The 20,821-nt window shown below is 38.1% G+C and overlaps 1 protein-coding gene and 2 long non-coding RNA genes across 5 annotated transcripts in view; 2 read left to right on the top strand and 1 right to left on the bottom strand.

Moving 5' to 3' along the window:
• Positions 1–3,880, bottom strand: part of tll1 (tolloid-like 1) — a 50,588-nt gene extending 46,708 nt beyond the window's left edge. The window contains exons 1-2 of one of the 3 annotated variants that reach the window (XM_084098079.1): positions 3,623–3,880; positions 2,057–2,458 (exon numbers count right to left, since the gene is read on the bottom strand). In XM_084098079.1, coding sequence (XP_083954205.1) covers positions 2,057–2,234 — 178 coding nt within the window. In that variant the 5' untranslated portion in view covers positions 2,235–2,458; positions 3,623–3,880. Of the gene's footprint in view, positions 1–2,056; positions 2,476–3,622 lie in introns of all 3 variants that reach the window. The other 2 variants (XM_084098080.1, XM_084098081.1) reach the window with 2 other exon arrangements.
• Positions 3,881–4,346: 466 nt separating this feature from the next.
• On the top strand, positions 4,347–4,914 carry LOC311072843. The gene is made up of 3 exons (XR_014604063.1): positions 4,347–4,514; positions 4,600–4,695; positions 4,780–4,914. It is a non-coding gene; the product is annotated as an uncharacterized lncRNA (long non-coding RNA).
• A 1,934-nt stretch (positions 4,915–6,848) lies between these two features.
• Positions 6,849–7,388, top strand: LOC311072838. The gene is made up of 3 exons (XR_014604061.1): positions 6,849–6,988; positions 7,074–7,169; positions 7,254–7,388. It is a non-coding gene; the product is annotated as an uncharacterized lncRNA (long non-coding RNA).
• Positions 7,389–20,821: the final 13,433 nt, after the last annotated feature.

Raw genomic sequence — 20,821 nt, 5'->3', positions numbered from 1 at the left:
TCACATGGGTCAATTTTTGAAGAAAGCTGAATAAATAAGCTTTCCATTGATGTATTATTTGTTAGGATAGGACAATATTTGGCCGATTTGAAAATCTAGAATCTGAGGGTGCAAAAAATCTAAACACTGAGAAAATCGCCTTTAAAGTTGTCAATTTATGCTCGCGATTGTTCAGCATCACTCTCAAAAATAAATATTTGATATATTTACGGTAGGAAATTTACAAAACATCTTCATGGAACATGATCTTTACTTAATACCTTAATGATTTTTGGCATAAAAGAAAAATCTATAATTTTGACCCATACAATGTATTGTTGGCTATTGCCACAAATATACCCGTGCTTGTGACTGGTTTTGTGATCCAGGGTCACATATATGAAATATTATCCTTCAGTAGGACATTCAGTCATCTTGAGTGTACACTGGTATTCATAAGGGAGCCAGCTGGGTACATGTTCATACATATTGTACAGGCTGTCGTTTACTAGTACTAACAATATGAATTAAGATCGCCTGAATATGTGACATAAATCTGACAGAATCTCTGTGTAATAGAGATTAAAAGTGTTTTTCTAAGTCTATTTATTTATGCATGTGCTTAAAGGTTGTGTGATGATGTTGTCCACCCTTTCCCTGTAGTACTGCTATCAACGAGCCTGTCAAATTTCTGGGCTGAATATTTCACAGTTTGGAAAAACCGAGGTCCTCCCTAAACTGCCAAACAGTCATACTCCTACATGCATACACCCAAACATAGACACATTAATCCAAACAAACATACACACTGCACGCATACAAACACTCTTGCAATCCCAAGCTTTTAGTCATTCTATAAGTAATCCATATTACTTGTGTGTACAGTACAGTACAGTATGTATGCCCTCTGCGTGTACATGCATCTGTCTCATGAAGGCCTGGAAACAATGCCAACACATTGCAGCAGAGAAAAAAATTTTCAGATTTATAGTTCCTGAGTAAACATGATATATACACAAAGGAAAATGAGAAAGAGAATGTGGAGAGGGAGATTTGTGAGTGAATCTGTGTGTTTGCATTGGAGAGGGAGAAGAACAGAGCAATTTTACAAAATGTGACTGCAGACAGAGCATTTAAACATCTGCTCTGTCTTAGGCTGAGTTTACTTACACATCCAAAAGAGAACAGGGTGAAAAACAAATCATATGAATGGCATTCTGATAATCTGTATGAATATGTGTTAACATAAAGATACAAATACATAAACATGCCACCCCTGACTCTACATACATAGCCTACACACTGTCCCTGTAATCTTGTGCGTCTGTAATCTTTACAGTTTAATCCTCCATTAAAACATCTATAGATGTCAATCCCACTAAATCTATAATCATTACACTATATAAATGTAAAATGCAATAATAACATTATTAAACGCATATAAAAGCCACGGATTACTTTTATGTACTCGTTCTTTTTTCTTACTAAACACAAATATTTATTGCAATAACAGGAGGTCAGTCAATAAGCTTTGCCTGCCAGCAGTCAGCATGATAAATACAGGTTCAGATGGACTGAGTGAACTCAGTTTCACATTCGCTAGATTGATACAATAATTAAATAATAAAATATATTGTAAATCGTGCACCCGCGCTCATACCTGCACGGACAAACGTGCGCACGGATAGCACGGGTTTATGACAGAGAAGCGCACGTGGCCTCGCGAGCCGCGGGATCATCCCGGGAGAAACCGAAATAAAGCGGGCTAGATAATATCAGCGGAGGAGGAGGGCTCGTGAGAGATATTTCTACGTCAAAAGAAAAGAAAAGAAAAGAAAAAATAAATAAAAAGAGGCGTCGCTGATGCTCCTGTACCAGAGGACTCTGCGAGACGCGCGTCTCCGCGTAAAGAAAAAAACATCTAAAGTTTGGGAATAACATGCACAGCAACTCATACGTTTATCACCATGCAGCATCGCGTCAAGCGCAAATAGGTGTGCTTTATCCTTTTATCACCTCACAAAAAGTGTGAACACATCAAAAGCTATAGGACAAATTGCATAAAAAAGCGTCTTACCGGCTTTGCAGGGATCCTTGTAGTCTATCGTCTCTGTTTTCTCCTCTTCATAATAATCATAACTGTCATCATAATCTAAACAGCTGTGCACGGACACTTTGCCCCAAAAAGTCAAGCCGGCCAGCAGTAGTGTGATCCAATTCATTTTACTGGTCAGTGCAGGGTGAATGTAGTCCATCTGAAGTTTGAATGAGCGCGGATCAAAGTGGAGTGTCTCGTAAGAGTCCGGTAGTAGTGAATTTAGCGCTACACGCGCCGTGTGGACATCATCGTGTTCATTATCATCATTGGTCCGGTTCGACAGACGGGGCAGGGCCGTCAGTGTCGCGGCATCTCAGCTGGACGGCAGATACCAGCTCACTTTTCTTTTCTCTTGCAGTCAGCTTTCCTGAAGAGGGAGAGCTGCAATGAAGGTCAGTCTTTAAATGAAATGAAGTAAAGTCACTGGAGACAGAGGGTGAGACACGCTATAGCCTACATTTAAATTATTATTTAAATGAGGATGTTTAGCCTAACGTAGACCTATTTAAATTAAACTGAGCAGTTTACACACCATCCCCATAGATAGATAGATAGATAGATAGATAGATAGATAGATAGATAGATCTATTTTACACATTATCAGAAACTTAAAGAACAGACATAGCCTACATGTTCGTGCATTATAACCACAGGAAACTATCTGGTTTACTTTAACAATGGCAACCGATTTCACCCAAAACGAGCCGGTAGCTGTAAAAGTCACACGTTCACTAAAATTTGAGCAATAATCCGGCAAATGAACTGTTTTTTCCGTCGCCTATACAAAACTTCAGGATGTAACGCAAGTTCCATGTAGGTGAGATCGTATTTAAAAACTGTTATTATACAATAGTTGCTTTATTAGGAGGTGACCGTAAAAGCGGCTGTGGTGTGACATTTAACAAACCTATTTAACTCCCCTCATAAAGTAGGTCTCTCTCTCTCTCTCTCTCTCTCTCTCTCTCACACACACACACACACACACAAGTCTCTGAACTAAAAGCAGTTTCTCAATGTGTAATTTGCTGCGTGAAGCTGCTTTAATTTGGTCAGTGTACTGACCTCAAAATAGCTGCAGCCAGCTGAAACAAGGAAACCAAGAAATAGTATACTAGAGGAAATTACTGAGCAGGTTATAGATGATATATTTCTTTCATTCAACACATCTTTAGCAGAATGTATAAACTTCTCTGACTTATATGAAGTGACTGTCAAAACGCCGAAAGGACTCCTGAAGACGGCTTTGAACTCGTTTATCCATTCTCAGGTCCTGACTAATACAATTTGCCGGCGATAACCCTGGGGCCTTCAGGTAGGCACTCTTCTACCGCCTATATTTACCTTAAGAGAGTTAACGGCGAGGCCGGTCCGATTTAAGCGCAATCTTCATATCTGACAGACCAGAGCGCAAGTAGCCTATATGGAGGTGCGCGAAGAGACTCGAACATTTACCGCGCGCTACTTTACAAACATAAAGAATAGACGCGCCGTAGTTTAACACTGTGGCGTCAAACCCTGTTAAAATATGAGAGAGACGGAGCTTACCTCAGAGAATGCCCTCAGGGTCTAGTGTTTTACAGCCTCAAAGCGCAGGCTCATCCTGAGTACTGCCCTCATATTCCCCCTCTCTCTCTCTCTCTTTCTCTCTCTCCCTCCCTCTCTCTCTCTGGAAACACTTCTTCCACAGCCATTGGAATATTAGAGTGAGCTTGCTGACTGGTACCGCTTATTCCAAACGTGCCCATTTCCCTGGAGATTAACGCGTCTCTCTCCTTCTCTCTCTCTCCTGACACACACATACACACAGATTAGTCCCCCCCCCTCCCTCACGACAAGGTAACTGTGTGTTGACGTCACGCCATCAATCCATCAAGCCATGCCTCATTTGGCAAAAAACTCATGCACTGCACGACAAGAGTGTTTGTAAACGAGCTTTACTGTGGTTAAAATGACTACAGCATGCATGATTGGCTGCTAACAGGCCATTTGTGCATCCTGATAAGAAGAGAGTATAGCAAACAACGCAGTGCAAAGATGTATTTGACAGGAGGGGAATCTCCTGATAAATGGAACAGGGAACATACTCTAAAGCTTTCTCGGTATGTTTGAGTGCATGCCAGTGTATGTGTGTGTAGATACGGTTTTGCCTATGTAACCGGATGAATGAGGTGATGGACATTAGTGAGCACCTATCAGCAGGTAATCCACCCTATTTAAGAGCTGGTTGGCTGTAGCCCGGGATGCGTCACGTTCGACTCCGCCTCCTTCCAGTGTTTACAGTGGCTGTAGGTATGTGTGTTAGCATATAGCAACTTCTGTTTTTAGTTTGTTTGTATGTAGGGGACTAATTATTAGTGTTGTGTTTAGCTTGTCTGTCTTCTCCGGTTTTCCTTCGGTTTGTCGCAGTGGTTGCATATGCTGGCTGCTCGCCTTTCAGGTATGTGTGAACTGTTGATGGAAAGCGTATTGTTTGTCTTTATTTGGGGGTTTAGGATCGGCTGATTGTGTTGAGTTATGTGCAGTGTCCCTGTAGTCTATCTGAACAGCGGATTGCATGATTTGAGTACCCGTGCCTGTGAAAGGACAAGCACATTGTGCGAATGCATCGTCTACTTCCGGTAAGTGTTATTGCGCATGTAGTTACGAGCTGAAAGTTTAGCCATTGAGGCATAAATCTTAGTGTTTCTTTGTATTTGGCTTAGGATTTTCCCTCTCGTCCGGCGATCTTGTTCTTCCTGCTGGTGCTATAAAAAGCTATTACAGCCCCGTCGATTCCTTGCTGCCAGATTAAGAGCGCATCGTATTTTCCTGCTCCACTGTCGCTACCGTGTGCAATACAAACTTTTTGCCATCTGTGAGAAGATCGTCACCCCACTGATGAGGGGGACCGTTGCTGTCTGGTTTTATTTATTATTTGTTGATTTAATGTTTCTTTTATTGAACTTTTGAGGTTAACACTTGGTGTCAAAAATGGAACACCAAACTATCTGCTTGTGAGCTCATTGCGTGAATTGAGTTATTTATTTATGGTCTGTGTTTACACCTTTGTATGTTATTCGTGATTGTCTATTAATGGTGATATTATCTGCTCATGACCGTACCCTAAACATCATCCAACTGGGCTTTAGTGCAGTTGGTATGTTGAAGTTTGGTTATTAATAATTTTTTTGTGATTTTCGTTTCAGGTGCTGAGGTTCCACGGGTGGAGGATCTCTTGTGGTGGTGGTGTTTTCTTCGAATGTTTGCCGTGACACTTTTGAAGTCTTTGCTGTGTGTGTGAGTGTGCTTTTGGTAAATTAAGTTTAGTGATCCCTCCTCCCGTGGTTTGCCTCAGCCCTGTTAGTCTGTGTCTTTTTTTCTATGGTGTCTGTGTAACCAGTGTATTGAAAGAGTGTGTGTTTATTCAAATGTGTTTTTGTTTACTTGAATGTGTTTGTAACTCAAAACCTTGTCAGTATAGCTCCAGGTTGCCTTTTTAACGTGACTACCCTGCTGCTTTAAATTAAATTTTGTATAAATAAATTTTTTGTATATTTTCATATCCACGTCTCTGCCTACCTTTATTAGAGAATCGAACCTGAGTGACCTAGTAATAGTAACTTGAGTGTTGTCCATATTTCCCGGGGCGAAATTCCCCGGGTGGCGTAGTCGAAATTCTTTCTACCTGTAATACCGCTCTTTTGCCACATTTGGCGTAGTCGGCAGGGTCTCTATTGTGTAGTGCAAAGACGTGGGTATTATTTTGTTGGTTTAGTGTTTTTGGGTATTTTGTTTGTTTTCTTTTTTTTTGCAGAAACCAGACAGCAGCAGTTTCTTTCAGGAGTGTGTGACAAGTAGACCTGTGAGTTTTTGTATTGGTAAGTGATCTTTCCTGATTTGTAATCATGGACGATGAACTTTTCCAGGCCTTACAACATTGCTGTCACATTGACTCTCAGCTAGTCTCGGATCAGTTGGGGCGAGTTGAGGTGCGTGGAAGTCGAACGTGTCGCATCCGGGCGGCACAAGGAAATTGGTTGCCGTCATGGCAGAGAACTTGTGTTTCACTCGTTTCTCAGTGTGTGTAGCCGTCATGGCAGAGAACTTGTGTATCTCTCGGTGTGCGTGTAGCCGTCATGGCAGAGAACTTGTGTTTCACTCGTTTCTCAATGTGTGTAGCCGTCATGGCAGAGAACTTGTGTATCTCTCGGTGTGCGTGTAGCCGTCGTGGCAGAGAACTTGTGTTTCACTCGTTTCTCAATGTGTGTAGCCGTCATGGCAGAGAACTTGTGTATCTCTCGGTGTGCGTGTAGCCGTCATGGCAGAGAACTTGTGTTTCACTCGTTTCTCAATGTGTGTAGCCGTCATGGCAGAGAACTTGTGTATCTCTCGGTGTGCGTGTAGCCGTCATGGCAGAGAACTTGTGTTTCACTCGTTTCTCAATGTGTGTAGCCGTCATGGCAGAGAACTTGTGTATCTCTCGGTGTGCGTGTAGCCGTCATGGCAGAGAACTTGTGTATCACTCGTTTCTCAGTGTGTTTAGCCGTCATGGCAGAGAACTTGTGTTTCACTCGTTTCCCGGTGTGTAGCCGTCATGGGCTAGTGGTCTATCGTCGGGGCGACGATACAAAAGGTGGGGATGGATTGTAACCGGATGAATGAGGTGATGGACATTAGTGAGCACCTATCAGCAGGTAATCCACCCTATTTAAGAGCTGGTTGGCTGTAGCCCGGGATGCGTCACGTTCGACTCCGCCTCCTTCCAGTGTTTACAGTGGCTGTAGGTATGTGTGTTAGCATATAGCAACTTCTGTTTTTAGTTTGTTTGTATGTAGGGGACTAATTATTAGTGTTGTGTTTAGCTTGTCTGTCTTCTCCGGTTTTCCTTCGGTTTGTCGCAGTGGTTGCATATGCTGGCTGCTCGCCTTTCAGGTATGTGTGAACTGTTGATGGAAAGCGTATTGTTTGTCTTTATTTGGGGGTTTAGGATCGGCTGATTGTGTTGAGTTATGTGCAGTGTCCCTGTAGTCTATCTGAACAGCGGATTGCATGATTTGAGTACCCGTGCCTGTGAAAGGACAAGCACATTGTGCGAATGCATCGTCTACTTCCGGTAAGTGTTATTGCGCATGTAGTTACGAGCTGAAAGTTTAGCCATTGAGGCATAAATCTTAGTGTTTCTTTGTATTTGGCTTAGGATTTTCCCTCTCGTCCGGCGATCTTGTTCTTCCTGCTGGTGCTATAAAAAGCTATTACAGCCCCGTCGATTCCTTGCTGCCAGATTAAGAGCGCATCGTATTTTCCTGCTCCACTGTCGCTACCGTGTGCAATACAAACTTTTTGCCATCTGTGAGAAGATCGTCACCCCACTGATGAGGGGGACCGTTGCTGTCTGGTTTTATTTATTATTTGTTGATTTAATGTTTCTTTTATTGAACTTTTGAGGTTAACACTTGGTGTCAAAAATGGAACACCAAACTATCTGCTTGTGAGCTCATTGCGTGAATTGAGTTATTTATTTATGGTCTGTGTTTACACCTTTGTATGTTATTCGTGATTGTCTATTAATGGTGATATTATCTGCTCATGACCGTACCCTAAACATCATCCAACTGGGCTTTAGTGCAGTTGGTATGTTGAAGTTTGGTTATTAATAATTTTTTTGTGATTTTCGTTTCAGGTGCTGAGGTTCCACGGGTGGAGGATCTCTTGTGGTGGTGGTGTTTTCTTCGAATGTTTGCCGTGACACTTTTGAAGTCTTTGCTGTGTGTGTGAGTGTGCTTTTGGTAAATTAAGTTTAGTGATCCCTCCTCCCGTGGTTTGCCTCAGCCCTGTTAGTCTGTGTCTTTTTTTCTATGGTGTCTGTGTAACCAGTGTATTGAAAGAGTGTGTGTTTATTCAAATGTGTTTTTGTTTACTTGAATGTGTTTGTAACTCAAAACCTTGTCAGTATAGCTCCAGGTTGCCTTTTTAACGTGACTACCCTGCTGCTTTAAATTAAATTTTGTATAAATAAATTTTTTGTATATTTTCATATCCACGTCTCTGCCTACCTTTATTAGAGAATCGAACCTGAGTGACCTAGTAATAGTAACTTGAGTGTTGTCCATATTTCCCGGGGCGAAATTCCCCGGGTGGCGTAGTCGAAATTCTTTCTACCTGTAATACCGCTCTTTTGCCACACCTACATTGTGGGGACCAGAGTTACAAATTAGTAAAATGCAGAAAGGTTTGTGAGATTAGAGTCAGGGGATAAAAAATATCATTAGATCCACCTAAACAACATTTAATTTTAATTAATAGAAGAAGAAGAACATACATAATTGAATACAAATATCAAAATCAGATTATATAAATGAAAACACATTATTAAAAAATATAAATGTCATAAAAAGTAAGAATCAGTTTCTAAAATATTAAAGGAGATAGCATATGATCAGTTTGCAATCATGCAGAGTGTTTCTGGAGGACTGAAATATATTACAGTATGAAAGATAAAGGTAAATTACATCTATATGATGTTTTATTAACAAAGTTCAGGAGGAACATGCACGTTCAAACGATCTATCCGATCAGCAAGGCCTATATATACACAGTCGACTCACCTATGTTCCTCGACAGTTTTCTGCATGGTTCTTATCCCAGCCAGGGATGCAGGGGGAGTACTCTGGGTTCGGGCCAAATTCCAAGCTCGGAGCCCTCCCTTTGCCAGCACTCCAAATACGCATACTCTTTTACTCTATCCATTTATTTGTAAGTGTGAAGTGAAGTTTTGTCCGTAATTAGGCTACCGATAGATTGTAAAAGTTTGTGTATGGGTTTGGCTATAGTGAATTTTTGAAAATGTCCTCACAAATATAGTGAAGCATGTTGAAAACCATCTTGTGAGGACATCTGAGGTGGTCTTTATTTGAAATGCTCATAAATCAGCCAAGAAAAACGTATGTTTACACGACAGTGATGCACTAAAAACAGAAAAGTTTTTCCTTGTCGTTTTTTAAAAGTTTTGCGTCCAGACAACAATGTTGTCAAAATGATCCGTGAAAACGAGTTAAAACGCTATATTATGTCAGCTGCTAAATATTGCATATAAGACATTTTCCATTAAAAATAATAACCTAATTAAAGGTGGCCAATCAACTCAGGCTTTTAAAAAATGTGGTACTATTTTGAGTCCTTATGGAAATCACCACATCTGACTAAATACACAACTTAGAATAATCATATGTGACCAGATAAGGTGTAAAAAAAAAAATATATTCATTGATTTAGAGATTCCACTCCATAGAATCCACACATACAGGAAACAAGGTAAATGTGTCACATACTAGGAGAAAATTAGGCTTTGAGCTCTTAAACCTAAAATGTTTGAATTGCTCTACTGGAATCTCAACGCATGCGTTGTTATTACAGTTCTTACACAGTACTTCAGCACTAATCAGAGGTCTATTCCAGGACTTTAATGGATGACATCTAATCCACAGTAACCTCAGCAGAATTCTACTGATCATTGGGATGGAGACATAAGTGAGAAAAAGAATTAAATAAAGAGGTTATTAGCATGGAGCTATCAGATTGACTAACAAAAAAAATGGACTAAAAACGTGAGTTTACATAATAAATTCGCAAGTTGCTCTAATCAAAACGCTCTAAGTAGTAGTACATTTAAATAAACAGAGCAACAGTTTTAGGAGCAATCGAAAATGAAGTTACAAAAGAGATATACGGTAAAGAGATGAATGCATGTTAACTAAACTAAAAATTATTTTCTTATTTTCTAATCTGTGAAACGCTTTGTAAACTCTTTATATTAAAACAAAATCACATTAACAAGAATCAGCCATGCTGATATATGGTCATTACACACACTTGCCAATTATATTGTTTTTATACAACAACTATATCTTGAACATTGGGGGGATCAAACAATTTTGGGTCTGGAGTCACAAATGTAATGGTCCTTTTTGCTTCATAATGTAATAAAGGCCCAATTTTAACCTTTGGCACAAATTTTCACGTTTTCAAGCCCTAATAGAAGACAGAGCTGTAAAGGCCATGACACACCAAGCCATTGGTCAGCTGTTGGCCAATGTCGGGCCATTGAGCATCTGTCAACTCAGTTTTTGCTGTGTGTTCCACATAATCAGAACTAGTCGGAGCATTGTGTGTGGCTTTTAGGCCGATTGAGCATGTTGAATCGATGTCGGAGCCGTTGGTGAGAGACCACTCTGATTGGCAGTTCAGCTTAGCGAACCAGTGCACAAAAAGAAAAACGAAGTGACGAAAGCAAGCAAATGCTCAAGTCAAGAGGGCACACACAGAAGGCTTTTCTATACATCTTCATGAGCATTCCAATAAATTAATAGGCTATTTTCATGACATAATGGCCGTCTAGAATGAAGAAAGTGAAAACCAACTGATCATCAAGGTCTGTCACAATTCCTTGATTAAAGTTGAGTGCTTAATTAAAAAAAAAAGTCAATCAAATTAACTTTTATGAGTATAGAACTTTCTTTTTCTTTTGAGTTCACCAAACTGACACATCTTAAGTAATCTGAATTGTTTAACTGTTTTGAGTTTTATGAACTTGTTTCTTTTCATTTACACAAACTTTGCTAGTTAAAACTAAGTATAGCAAACATCTTCATTGAAAGACTGGGTGATTTATGAAGTACTGTAGGCTATTATGTCGTGTAATACTTGGGGGAGCCGTATGCATTTTGAGGAAAAAATGAGACACATTCAAGTGTTGTACAATGCAATGGGAATACATGCATGTGAGCGTGAGGCACAAATTAACATGAGGCCAGCCCTTTCCAGTAATGCAGTGGTTTCCAAACTGGGGTACGTGTACCCCTGGAGGTACATGAGGTGACAGAGGGAGTGCGTGAACAAAATTCTCAGTTTTGCCATTCATTTAATTCTGCCCCAATTTTATAAAATCATTAAATCCGAGCATGCATTTATAAAGGACAAAATGCTGCCTCTAATGTAAAAACAGGAAAATCGTAGTGCCGTAAGGTCAAATACAAGACATCCAATCAAGTATTTTGCGGTCGAAACTGACTGCATCCACACAAGCAGCATGCATATGATGCTGCCTCAAAGCGTGATTTGTTTTTTTCAAGCCATCTCAGGGTATTTTCATAACAATAAAGTATAAGGACAGTGCAGTGCTAATTGACAGCCTTTATTACAGTGCAGAAATTATAAAAACGTTTTTTTCTGTGATAAAAATTATTATTTTTTACATAAAAATCCATGAGGGCTTAATGCATGGATAGTGCATAAACCAATCATAAAATTGTCATTAGGACAATAAGGAAAAAAATACTATAGAATTTTTTGTTATTGTGAAGCAGTATAGGGCTATTTGATTTATTAGCCAGATAAAAGTAAGGGATAAGAAAAAATAAAACCTGTCAATTAGACATAGGTCAGAAAAAAACGGTATTACACTTGACATTTCTGTCCCCCTCTCTGAAATGTTGGCTACGCCCCTGGGGGTCCCCAATCCTGTTCCTAGAGATTTACCTTCCTGCAAAGTTCAGCTCCAACCCTGATCAAAGACAACTGAAGCAGCTAATTAAGATCTTCAGGAGCACTTAATAATTACAGACAGGTGTGTTGGATGATAACGTTCATCTGGAAACGCAACATGCGCCATTTCAACAGATTTGTAATGTAAATCATTCATAAACCTATGCCAACACAGGAGAATACATCAATATGTTTCTAAATATGCGAACTGCAGCTCGTGATTTCAAAAATAAATTTATGCGAATTGTAGTTCGTGATTTCAAAATAAAAGCTTGCATGTTTTGATGTCCACATGTTCTTGTTCAAGAAATGAAAGTTGGCTGTAGCATTTCTATTGTAAAGAAGTGGCCAAATATTAAATATTAAGTGGACATTTGAATTAAATGTTATTTGACCAATGTTAAACAACGATTTGTTCATGTTGTAAAGTGTAACAACAACAATCAGTGGCACACTCTGCAGGCATTTGTTATAATATGTAATGTACACAATGTTTTTTTATATTATATTATGTATTTACACAGTGTTTTTAAATTTTTCAATAAAACCATAAACCAATTATTATTGCCTCATAGTAATTATATATGTATTTTAAGTCATTTTAAAGGCTATTTGTTCACCTAGATCTATTTTTATTACCTCAAAATAAATATTATCCGATTACTCAATTAATTGTTAAAATAATTGACCGATTACTCTATTACCAAAATAATTAGTCACATTAGTGACAGCCCTATTCAAAATGATAAGCAAAGCCATGCTTTGTTTACGGTTTGTATATCCACAGTCCCAGTTCCGGTGTCCGGTGTATTAAATGCATCATAATACAGTGGAACAGAGTGAACTTTTTTTCTTTAAATTATTTTCACAAAAGATAACAGCATTTGGGTTTGGAATGACATAAGTAAATTATTACTTATTATTATTATTTATTTAAAAAATAAGAGAAGCACAGACCTGACACGAACATACTGCATCAAGAAGACACTTTGGGGTTTCTTGTCCAAAAAGAGAGCCTTAAAGGAACAGAGAAAAAGAAAGACAGACAGTTAATTAACTAGAATTTATTGAAAAGATTTTGAACTATTTACTAATTATATTTGTATTGTAGTAATTAAGTGACTGTCCTAAGTCCTAACCACAACCTAAAAACACACTTAAGTCAAAGACCCTAGTGAAATTATTTGAAATATATTCACTTTTTCAATAGTACACTGCAAATATACTAACAAAAAAATCTTACTATCTTTAAATATATTAAAAGTATATTAGCATCATGCTTTTACCTATTTTCACATTACAACTTTTAACACACTTTAAAATAATTGCACTTTAGTATATTTTCTAAAAATATATTTTGGGTATATTTTAACTGTGTGCTGGAAATGATCATTGTAAATGTATCATAGTATACAATAGTATTTTGTACAATGTATAGCTAAGTTTTATTTGTCTGTTAATGTACATTTGTTATTGAAGACAAAGTATGCAATTTGTAGTATTTGGAATAAGCCAAAATGTATTAATGAGCCTATACTTTTTACTCAAATATATCACACCACTGCCCACTATGGCCTCGCGGGCAAGTGCGCTGATGTGCTTCGGGAGACCAGAGTTCGAGTCCCGGCTCGTGGACCTATCCTCTCTCTCTCTCCCAGTCCCACCTCACTTCCTGTCTAGCTACTGTCCTATCCTAATAAAACAAAACCGCCAAAAATGAATCTTTTAAAAATAACAAATATATATAAATACTCTTATGTTATATTGCTTGTGTTTCCAAGACACTTAATGTAATGAATTTGTAATGTACTTGTAACATAAATAAAGTACACTTTAATATCACTAATCAAGCATGTAATTAGTCCCTACACAGGCATATACTTAAAGTATACTAAGTATACTTGAAGTTGGTCCAATTTATTACACAAAAGTACACACTTAAAGTTATGCTTTTCTACAATTTAATTACAACTAAAATATACTTAGTACATTAAACATTATTTCAGTCCTAGTTTATGCCTAATATGTTTTTTTTATTCTAAATGGGGTATTTTGAATAAAACGTTGAGTATTTTGTATCCTTGGATATTACAGTCGTTCATTCATTGTAAAAATAATTGTAAAATATTACCTCGCAATCTTTAACGGTTAAAACTGGAGCGTCGCTGAGTCCGAGTCTCCTTTCGAAAATGTCACGTCATATCTAGCAACAACATTAAGCAATTGCTTATAATCGTTAGAAAAGTTTAGTATTCAGTTACTTACATTTTAGACACCGTTTCTCCAGTTTTGTCGCCAACGTAAGTGGTTCCAAACGAAGCTACAACAGAAAAGTCTCCAAACCTGTTCCTGATTTAATTTAGCGAATCAGTTGAGTGAATGATGTCGCCACCTACTGGCGTAACGAGACCACCTGTAGAAAACGTCATCGAGAAATTCCCACCACTGCTGCATAGACTGACAGACTGACAGCCTGTCTGCAACGTGCAAACACAGACAATCAAACTTTTAGATCAATAACCATAATTTACTGCTGTATAATGTTCTTCTTCATTTGATTTTAAATAGGCTATAAATATTTAAGTCTAGGCCTATAGGCTACATAAACGTATGTGGCCCTGGTTTCATACAAATGTTTTATATATTTAACACTCTGCTGGTGTTTCTGGCATGAGTGTGCATGTAATATTTCAATAAATTAGACTAGGGGCTTACTAAGAGAAAGGCATGGACTGCTCCAGTGCAAAAGGTGAAGTCTGGTACTACACAGCTGTAAGTGGAAGTGGGGAGTGAGGGACCGTGTCCTTTGACCCTGTGTGTGACCTCAGTCCTGGTGTGTAGTGGAGTCCTTCTGTGAGTAAACACACACTTGGCCAACGGGAAGAGAGGATTTCCTCTGTTTAAACACTGTGTGTTAGAGTGTGTGTTCCAGGAGAGAGGAGACAGAAGCGAGGTCAGTGAAAGGGATGTACTGAGATTTTAACATTTTCACTGTTACTTTGCTTTCATCAAATGCCTCTAACAGGCTGAATAAATAATCTGTTTTATAATTGCGTACAGCAATATATCACCCATTTCCATTCACATAAAAGGATGGTGAGAATATGCAATTAGGCATACCAGTAAACAAGGAGAAACGGTGGAATGAAAAGAAAACTCATAAAGGCATGGATTTATCATGAACACAATTCAAACTGTTTGTGTGTGTGTGCTTAAGATAAAGTTTCAAATTACAATAGAATAAAATAATATAAACCAGTGCAATTAGATGATTTCAAAGAAACAGAACAGCTGCAGAAGGAGATATATATAAAATATACACTTGTAAAATGCGCTTGCACAGAAATGTACATTTACAATTACATGAGGCATATAGTCCAGTAATTTCTGAAAGGAGCTAAGCTTTCAGCCCCATACTAACACACAGAAATCACCATGCTGTGATTTTCCTTAAGTAAAGAGTGTTTGTGTGTGTCAGGAACTGGTGTCTCTTTGAGTCTGTCTCTGGCTGTGTGAGATATGTTTCCTCTCCAGAGTGGAAGTGCATTATGTTCAGCTTTAGAGAGTGTGTGTAATGTATTGACGTTTCTGCAAGCAGTGTGGACATTTCTGCAAGTAGTTTGTGACTAAACGGAATCCTAACCGAACATACAGCATGAAAGAAAGTAATTTAAAATATTTTTTAAAGTCATTAAAAAACGTATTTACATTGTTTGTGAGATCTCATTAAAGGTAGGCTACATACATTGTAACAAAACTGTATGCATTTTGCTGAAGAACATTGTTTTGGTTGTGCTTTGGCTCTGCGTGACTGTGCGGATGAATATGACCCTTCACAATAGATAATGCTTTACAATGAACTCTGTTAGAGAGCTACATATGGCAATTTATCTTTCAATAAAAAATCTTATTCAGCTTTTGAGTAAAAAAAAACAGTTTCTGCATCGCTTTTACAACATTTTAATTCCCTCAGTTCTTGCCATCTCTGAGCCAATGTTGATTCTCGTTTTATTACGAGTTCTGTCACATTCTCTTTTTGCCAGTGGACTCTTCTCTGATTGTTCTTCAGATTGTTCACATGCACTGAAATATTTGCAGATACACACACATGCTGTTGAAACATTTATTTTTTACCAAACAAGTCAGTGCAACATATGCACAGCAGATATATTTACATTGGACTAAACAAAAAAATGTTCACAAAAAAACAGTAAACTGAAAAAGATTGAAGTGTCAACAATTAACCATTGAGGTGTTTGGCCAGGTGGCACATGTATTGGCCAATTAGCTCATGTAGTGTCATTTTGAATGGCAGTGTTTTGAAATGGCAAACATGTGACTTTATGTCAGATTGTTGTGTCTTATGCAGAGAACCGTGTTCAGTGCATTTAAAAAGTGCCATTTTGAATTGCAAAATGTGTGTAAAGCAGAAAATGTGTTTAGACTTTTGGAGACTTGAGAAGAGGTTTTGCTCTTGTCAGTTTGAATAATTGTGCTGTGCATGTCATTTTAGTATGTTAGCAATTGGAAAAAAAACTGTAAAATTTTGTTCATTTTGAGTAAAAATGTTACAGAGTACCTTTAAGAATATTACACTAAATACATAATTTGTGCTTATACAGTTATTACACTATATCATCCCATGCTGAATTTTCATTTCATTAGGTGTGTGTAACTCAGGTTCATTTGCAGCCCCTTGCATTCTCTGTCCCCCATCACCTCACTGTGAAGGTGTGGACTGCCTCAGATAAGATATGCGGACCAAACCACTCTGGCTTTGCGGACAGGGGAAGATTGGACAGCTGAGGTGGCAGCGGCAACAGGAAATGGCCTCCTTTGAAACAGGAAAAGGACGTGAAGAGTGTTTGTCAAAGGATACTGAGAGGATTGTTACATCAACTAAAGGAGCTTCTGTGTGTGTGTGTGTGTGTGTGTGTGTGTGTGTGTGTGTGTGTGTGTGTGTGTGTGTGTGTGTGTGTGTGTGTGTGTGTGTGTGTGTGCGCTCACTTGTTTCACCACTTGTAAAGACCAGATTTCGGCAAATGTCCTGGCAAATGCAACTAATGTTTCACATCTAAAATTCAAGATGTATAGGGTTGCATATGCAAACACCCCAGACCCCCCACAGTCTTTACCTTTACCCAGACCATCTTATGCCTTATGGAACTGTATATTCTGCTTTATTTTGGAGTTATACCTGTGAAATACCCTGTATTTATTACTTTTTGATAGACAGAATTCTACATTCAGAAAGTCTGCACACATTTCTTTGACATTTTCTGTACACCCGGTCAAACTTATAATTTCAATTAATTACTGGTCAGTTTTAATTTTGATCAGATGGACGTTTTTCTTTTTAATGTAAGTAGCAAACTACCTACCAGTTATCGGGCAGTATCGGAAGAAATGATCCAACTAGGCTACTAGTTGACTCGAAACTGAAAAGACGCCATTTTATCGTGAGATCCGACCCCCTATGGGCGGGTTGAAAACATGCAGAACTAGCTCCTACTACTGGCTGTAGTCTCTAGCCTCTGGCCAAAAAAGCCTCTGATGACGCAAAATGACGATTTTTTTCCAGACACACAATACAGAAATCTCTCGTCTCAGGGGGACATGAGGGAGGGAAGCACGGTCATTCGAAAAAATTCTACCGGGTTTCTACTGATACTAGCTTAATGCTAATCGGTGAAGTATCCCTTTAATAATAAGGAATAAAAATAGCCTGGCTTTCAATGAGCCAATCATTCCTTTCTGTTCGTCTTGCCATATAGTAATTCAGACCAAAACCACAGCAGTTTGGCATACTGTCTAATCTATTAGGGGGTTAATGTTTGGCTGGTTAGCAAGGGCAGGTTAGCCACTCACCTCTGTTTAACTCCTGCTAGACTTCCTGTACACAACAAACATGTTTCTCCACTGATGGCCATTCCAAAGTAGCCATACAGTAGGCTACTAATTGACAAGCAACATCACAAATGTTTAATATTTGAGATAACATAATTAGATATATTACTCGTGACACTTTTTGGTAAGCTCCTAAAAGTATTTTTATTCTCTCAAATTCATAATGCTCTACATTTACATTTACTTTTGTTTCTTTACTTTGTCACTCTCCCTTCTTTCCTGTACTTCAGTTCTCTCTCTTATCTCAGGAGAGCTACTCTTCGATCTTACCACAGAATGAAATGGACGGATTGACAGGGGATGAGTAGAAAAGGTGGTAGCTTGTCCTTCAACTGTGGGTGTGAAAAGCTGGATCAATAAAAAGGAAGAAAACTTGCTGTACACTTCTTTCCATGTTCATCTTTGTACACTTCAAATCACAGTGCATTACAAAAATATAGATTTTTTTTTAGAATTGCTATAATCCATTCTTTGGCGCACATATTGTGATACACTGATATATATGTATATATTGTGTTTTATTATGTAGCTATTTTTCTTGTCATGATGCTCAGAACTGATTATGGACTTAATGTTACATTAAAAAGAGAGTGTGAAAATGTGAAAAACACGTGTTTGTGTGTATGTGCCTGGGGTAGTGACCTATCACATGCTGTCTCTGATTGGCTGTGGCAGGGTTCTGCCGGGGTCTGTGTGAGGTGTCTGTGGAGGTGACTGCTCATCTCTGTGATTGGCTGATCCCCAGCAGCAGCTGTTCTAATATATAAAACTCAAAGTCCAACAGTCGCATGAAAACGCCTCCAGGGCATCTGTTTGTCAGACTTTTGCCAGACCGCAGCCACTGGGCAAATGCAGCCTCGGTGTGCTGGACACACTCACAGAGTTAACATTGTATTCAGGATGTGACTTCTGTTACAAAGACAAAGAACAAGAGGTTACACTGTGCTTTTTAAATTAAAAGAGAGATGCAGAATCATGGATTAGATCAAAAAGAGAATCAGTTACACACGCGCACACGCACACCCACACACACACACACACACACAAGACAGCTGGATTTCCCTACAGTAGCCCAGCATGTATCATGATTAATAGATATAGTTTAGAGGTGTTTTTTTGGGGGGGTAATTGCTGCTTTGCTTGAGTCAGGCATAGCCACACACATGCACAGGTCAAAAACAAAAGATTATAACACATTCCAACAATATAGCAAAGAATGCCAAAGTTTAGACTATACCCCAAGCCAAGGTACAACTAAACTAGATTTTTGCATTGTATTAATAAGATGCGAGAGGTCCAAAACTTACCGCCATACGGGGTTGTTGGTGGTTGCCAGGTTGTGGGTGATTCTGAGTGTTTTTTAGCAAGCTGCTGCATGGTTGCTAGAGTGTTCTGGGAGATTACTTACTGTCCCAACGTGAAATAGTCCAATCCATCAGTCTCTTCTGAACCAGGGATCTCCCTTCAATGCAAATCTATGGGGATTTTTTGCCCTTTTCATCAAACACAATGTGAAAATAATAAATGACAAAAGTCTATTAATAATTATATTTAATCTTAATCGTCTTAATTTTGTTTTTTCCAGTTAATTGTTTTTGTTGTTTATGATACTCTAAAATAAATAGACCCTGAGTTCTAAAAAGGCTATACAAAAACACTTTTTAAATTTTATTTAGGTCCAGCTACAAATTTAATTATTTTATTTTATTTTATTTTATTTTATTTTATTTTATTTTATTTTATTTTATTTTATTTTATTTTATTTTATTTATTTTATTTTATTTTATTTTATTTTATTTTATTTTATTTTATTTTATTTTATTTTATTTTATTTTATTTTATTTTATTTTATTTTATTTTATTTTATTTTATTTTATTTTATTTTATTTTATTTTATTTTATTTTATTATTTTATTTTATTTTATTTTATTCCAAAGGAGAAAGACAGAAAGAGAGGAATATGGGACGATCACATCCCATGATTACCATCACAAAACATATTCTGGACCCAATGACCTTTCCAGCATCTCCCCCTTTCTCTCTCACACACTCACACTCATACATACAACCACATCCCACAGGCACACTGCATACACAAACATTAACATACACTCAAACAGACAGATGCTCACAAACACGAATCTCACTCATTATTCTTTCGTTGCACACGCACACATATACTGTACACACACACACACACACACACACAGTAGGATGGTGTTCACAGCCCAGTGATAAAAAGATATTTGGAGAAAGGAGAGAAGGTTAGGCCACCCAGAAGAACAAAAGAGAAAGAGGGAAGAGAACGGAAAGAAGCAGAGGATTTGAAACAGCTCTCGAATCAAAGCAATGCTGCCTCAATAACACACATTCTGCCTCACATATACACATGTATCCTTCTCTCTCTCTCTCTCTCTCTCTCTCTCTCTCTCTCTCTCTCTCTCTCTCTCTCTCTCTCTCTCTCTCTCTCTCTCTCTCTCTCTCTCTCTCTCACACACACACACACACAAATGCAGAGGTAGCATGTGACCACTTTTATCTCCTGGCTATATCTTTTTCAGTCTCTGATTTCTCTTTTGTGTCCTTCCAACTTTTGTCTTCTTTTGGGAGAGTTTATGTATCTGTTATCCACTTGGCACTAGTTCTGTGCCATGGCTGAGATCCACAGCTTTTGTCAACATTAATACCTTTATGTTCATGATGTAGGCACATTATGAACATTAGACATCACACTTTGGCTAGGGAAATGGGGTAAAACATTCTATGTCAGTTAACATGCTGCCTCATTTACAAATTAGAGTCTCAATGATATACGAATGTGTGTGTGGAACATGAGTACAATTAAATGATACATATGTGCTTTTGTACATGAGCTGATTTATAAAGTTCTAAGAACTTCTTTAACTTGTCTAAGAAATGTCTTCCATAAGGTAACATTGATTGTCCATTTAGCCAACATGTAACATAAAATGTTTCAACAGCGCCCTCTGTTGATGTTCACTTTCATTTGCTAGACTATAATATTTTCACATGGCCATTTTGAAAGAAAGAAATAAGAGAGTAAGAAATAAAGAAACTATTGGAACTTTTATGAAAAAAGGCAGAGGGAGAAACCATCAAAAAGAAAGACTAACATGCCCAAGTCAGCCAAGACTCCAAAACAGTCAAGTGCAAAAGTAATTGGCCATTTGTGAAAACTTTGTGCTGTTGTTTAATGCATTCAATTAGATATCGGTGTCAGCTCTCTTGGGAGACTGGAGCGCATGTGTATTTTTAGCTTTAATTAAACACATATCAATGCTACTCTCACCCTCTCTC

Source organism: Abramis brama, assembly GCF_963993115.1.
Source record: "Abramis brama genome assembly, chromosome: 2".
Lineage (NCBI taxonomy): Eukaryota > Metazoa > Chordata > Actinopteri > Cypriniformes > Leuciscidae > Abramis > Abramis brama.
This window is presented reverse-complemented; position numbering and strand designations above follow the sequence as displayed.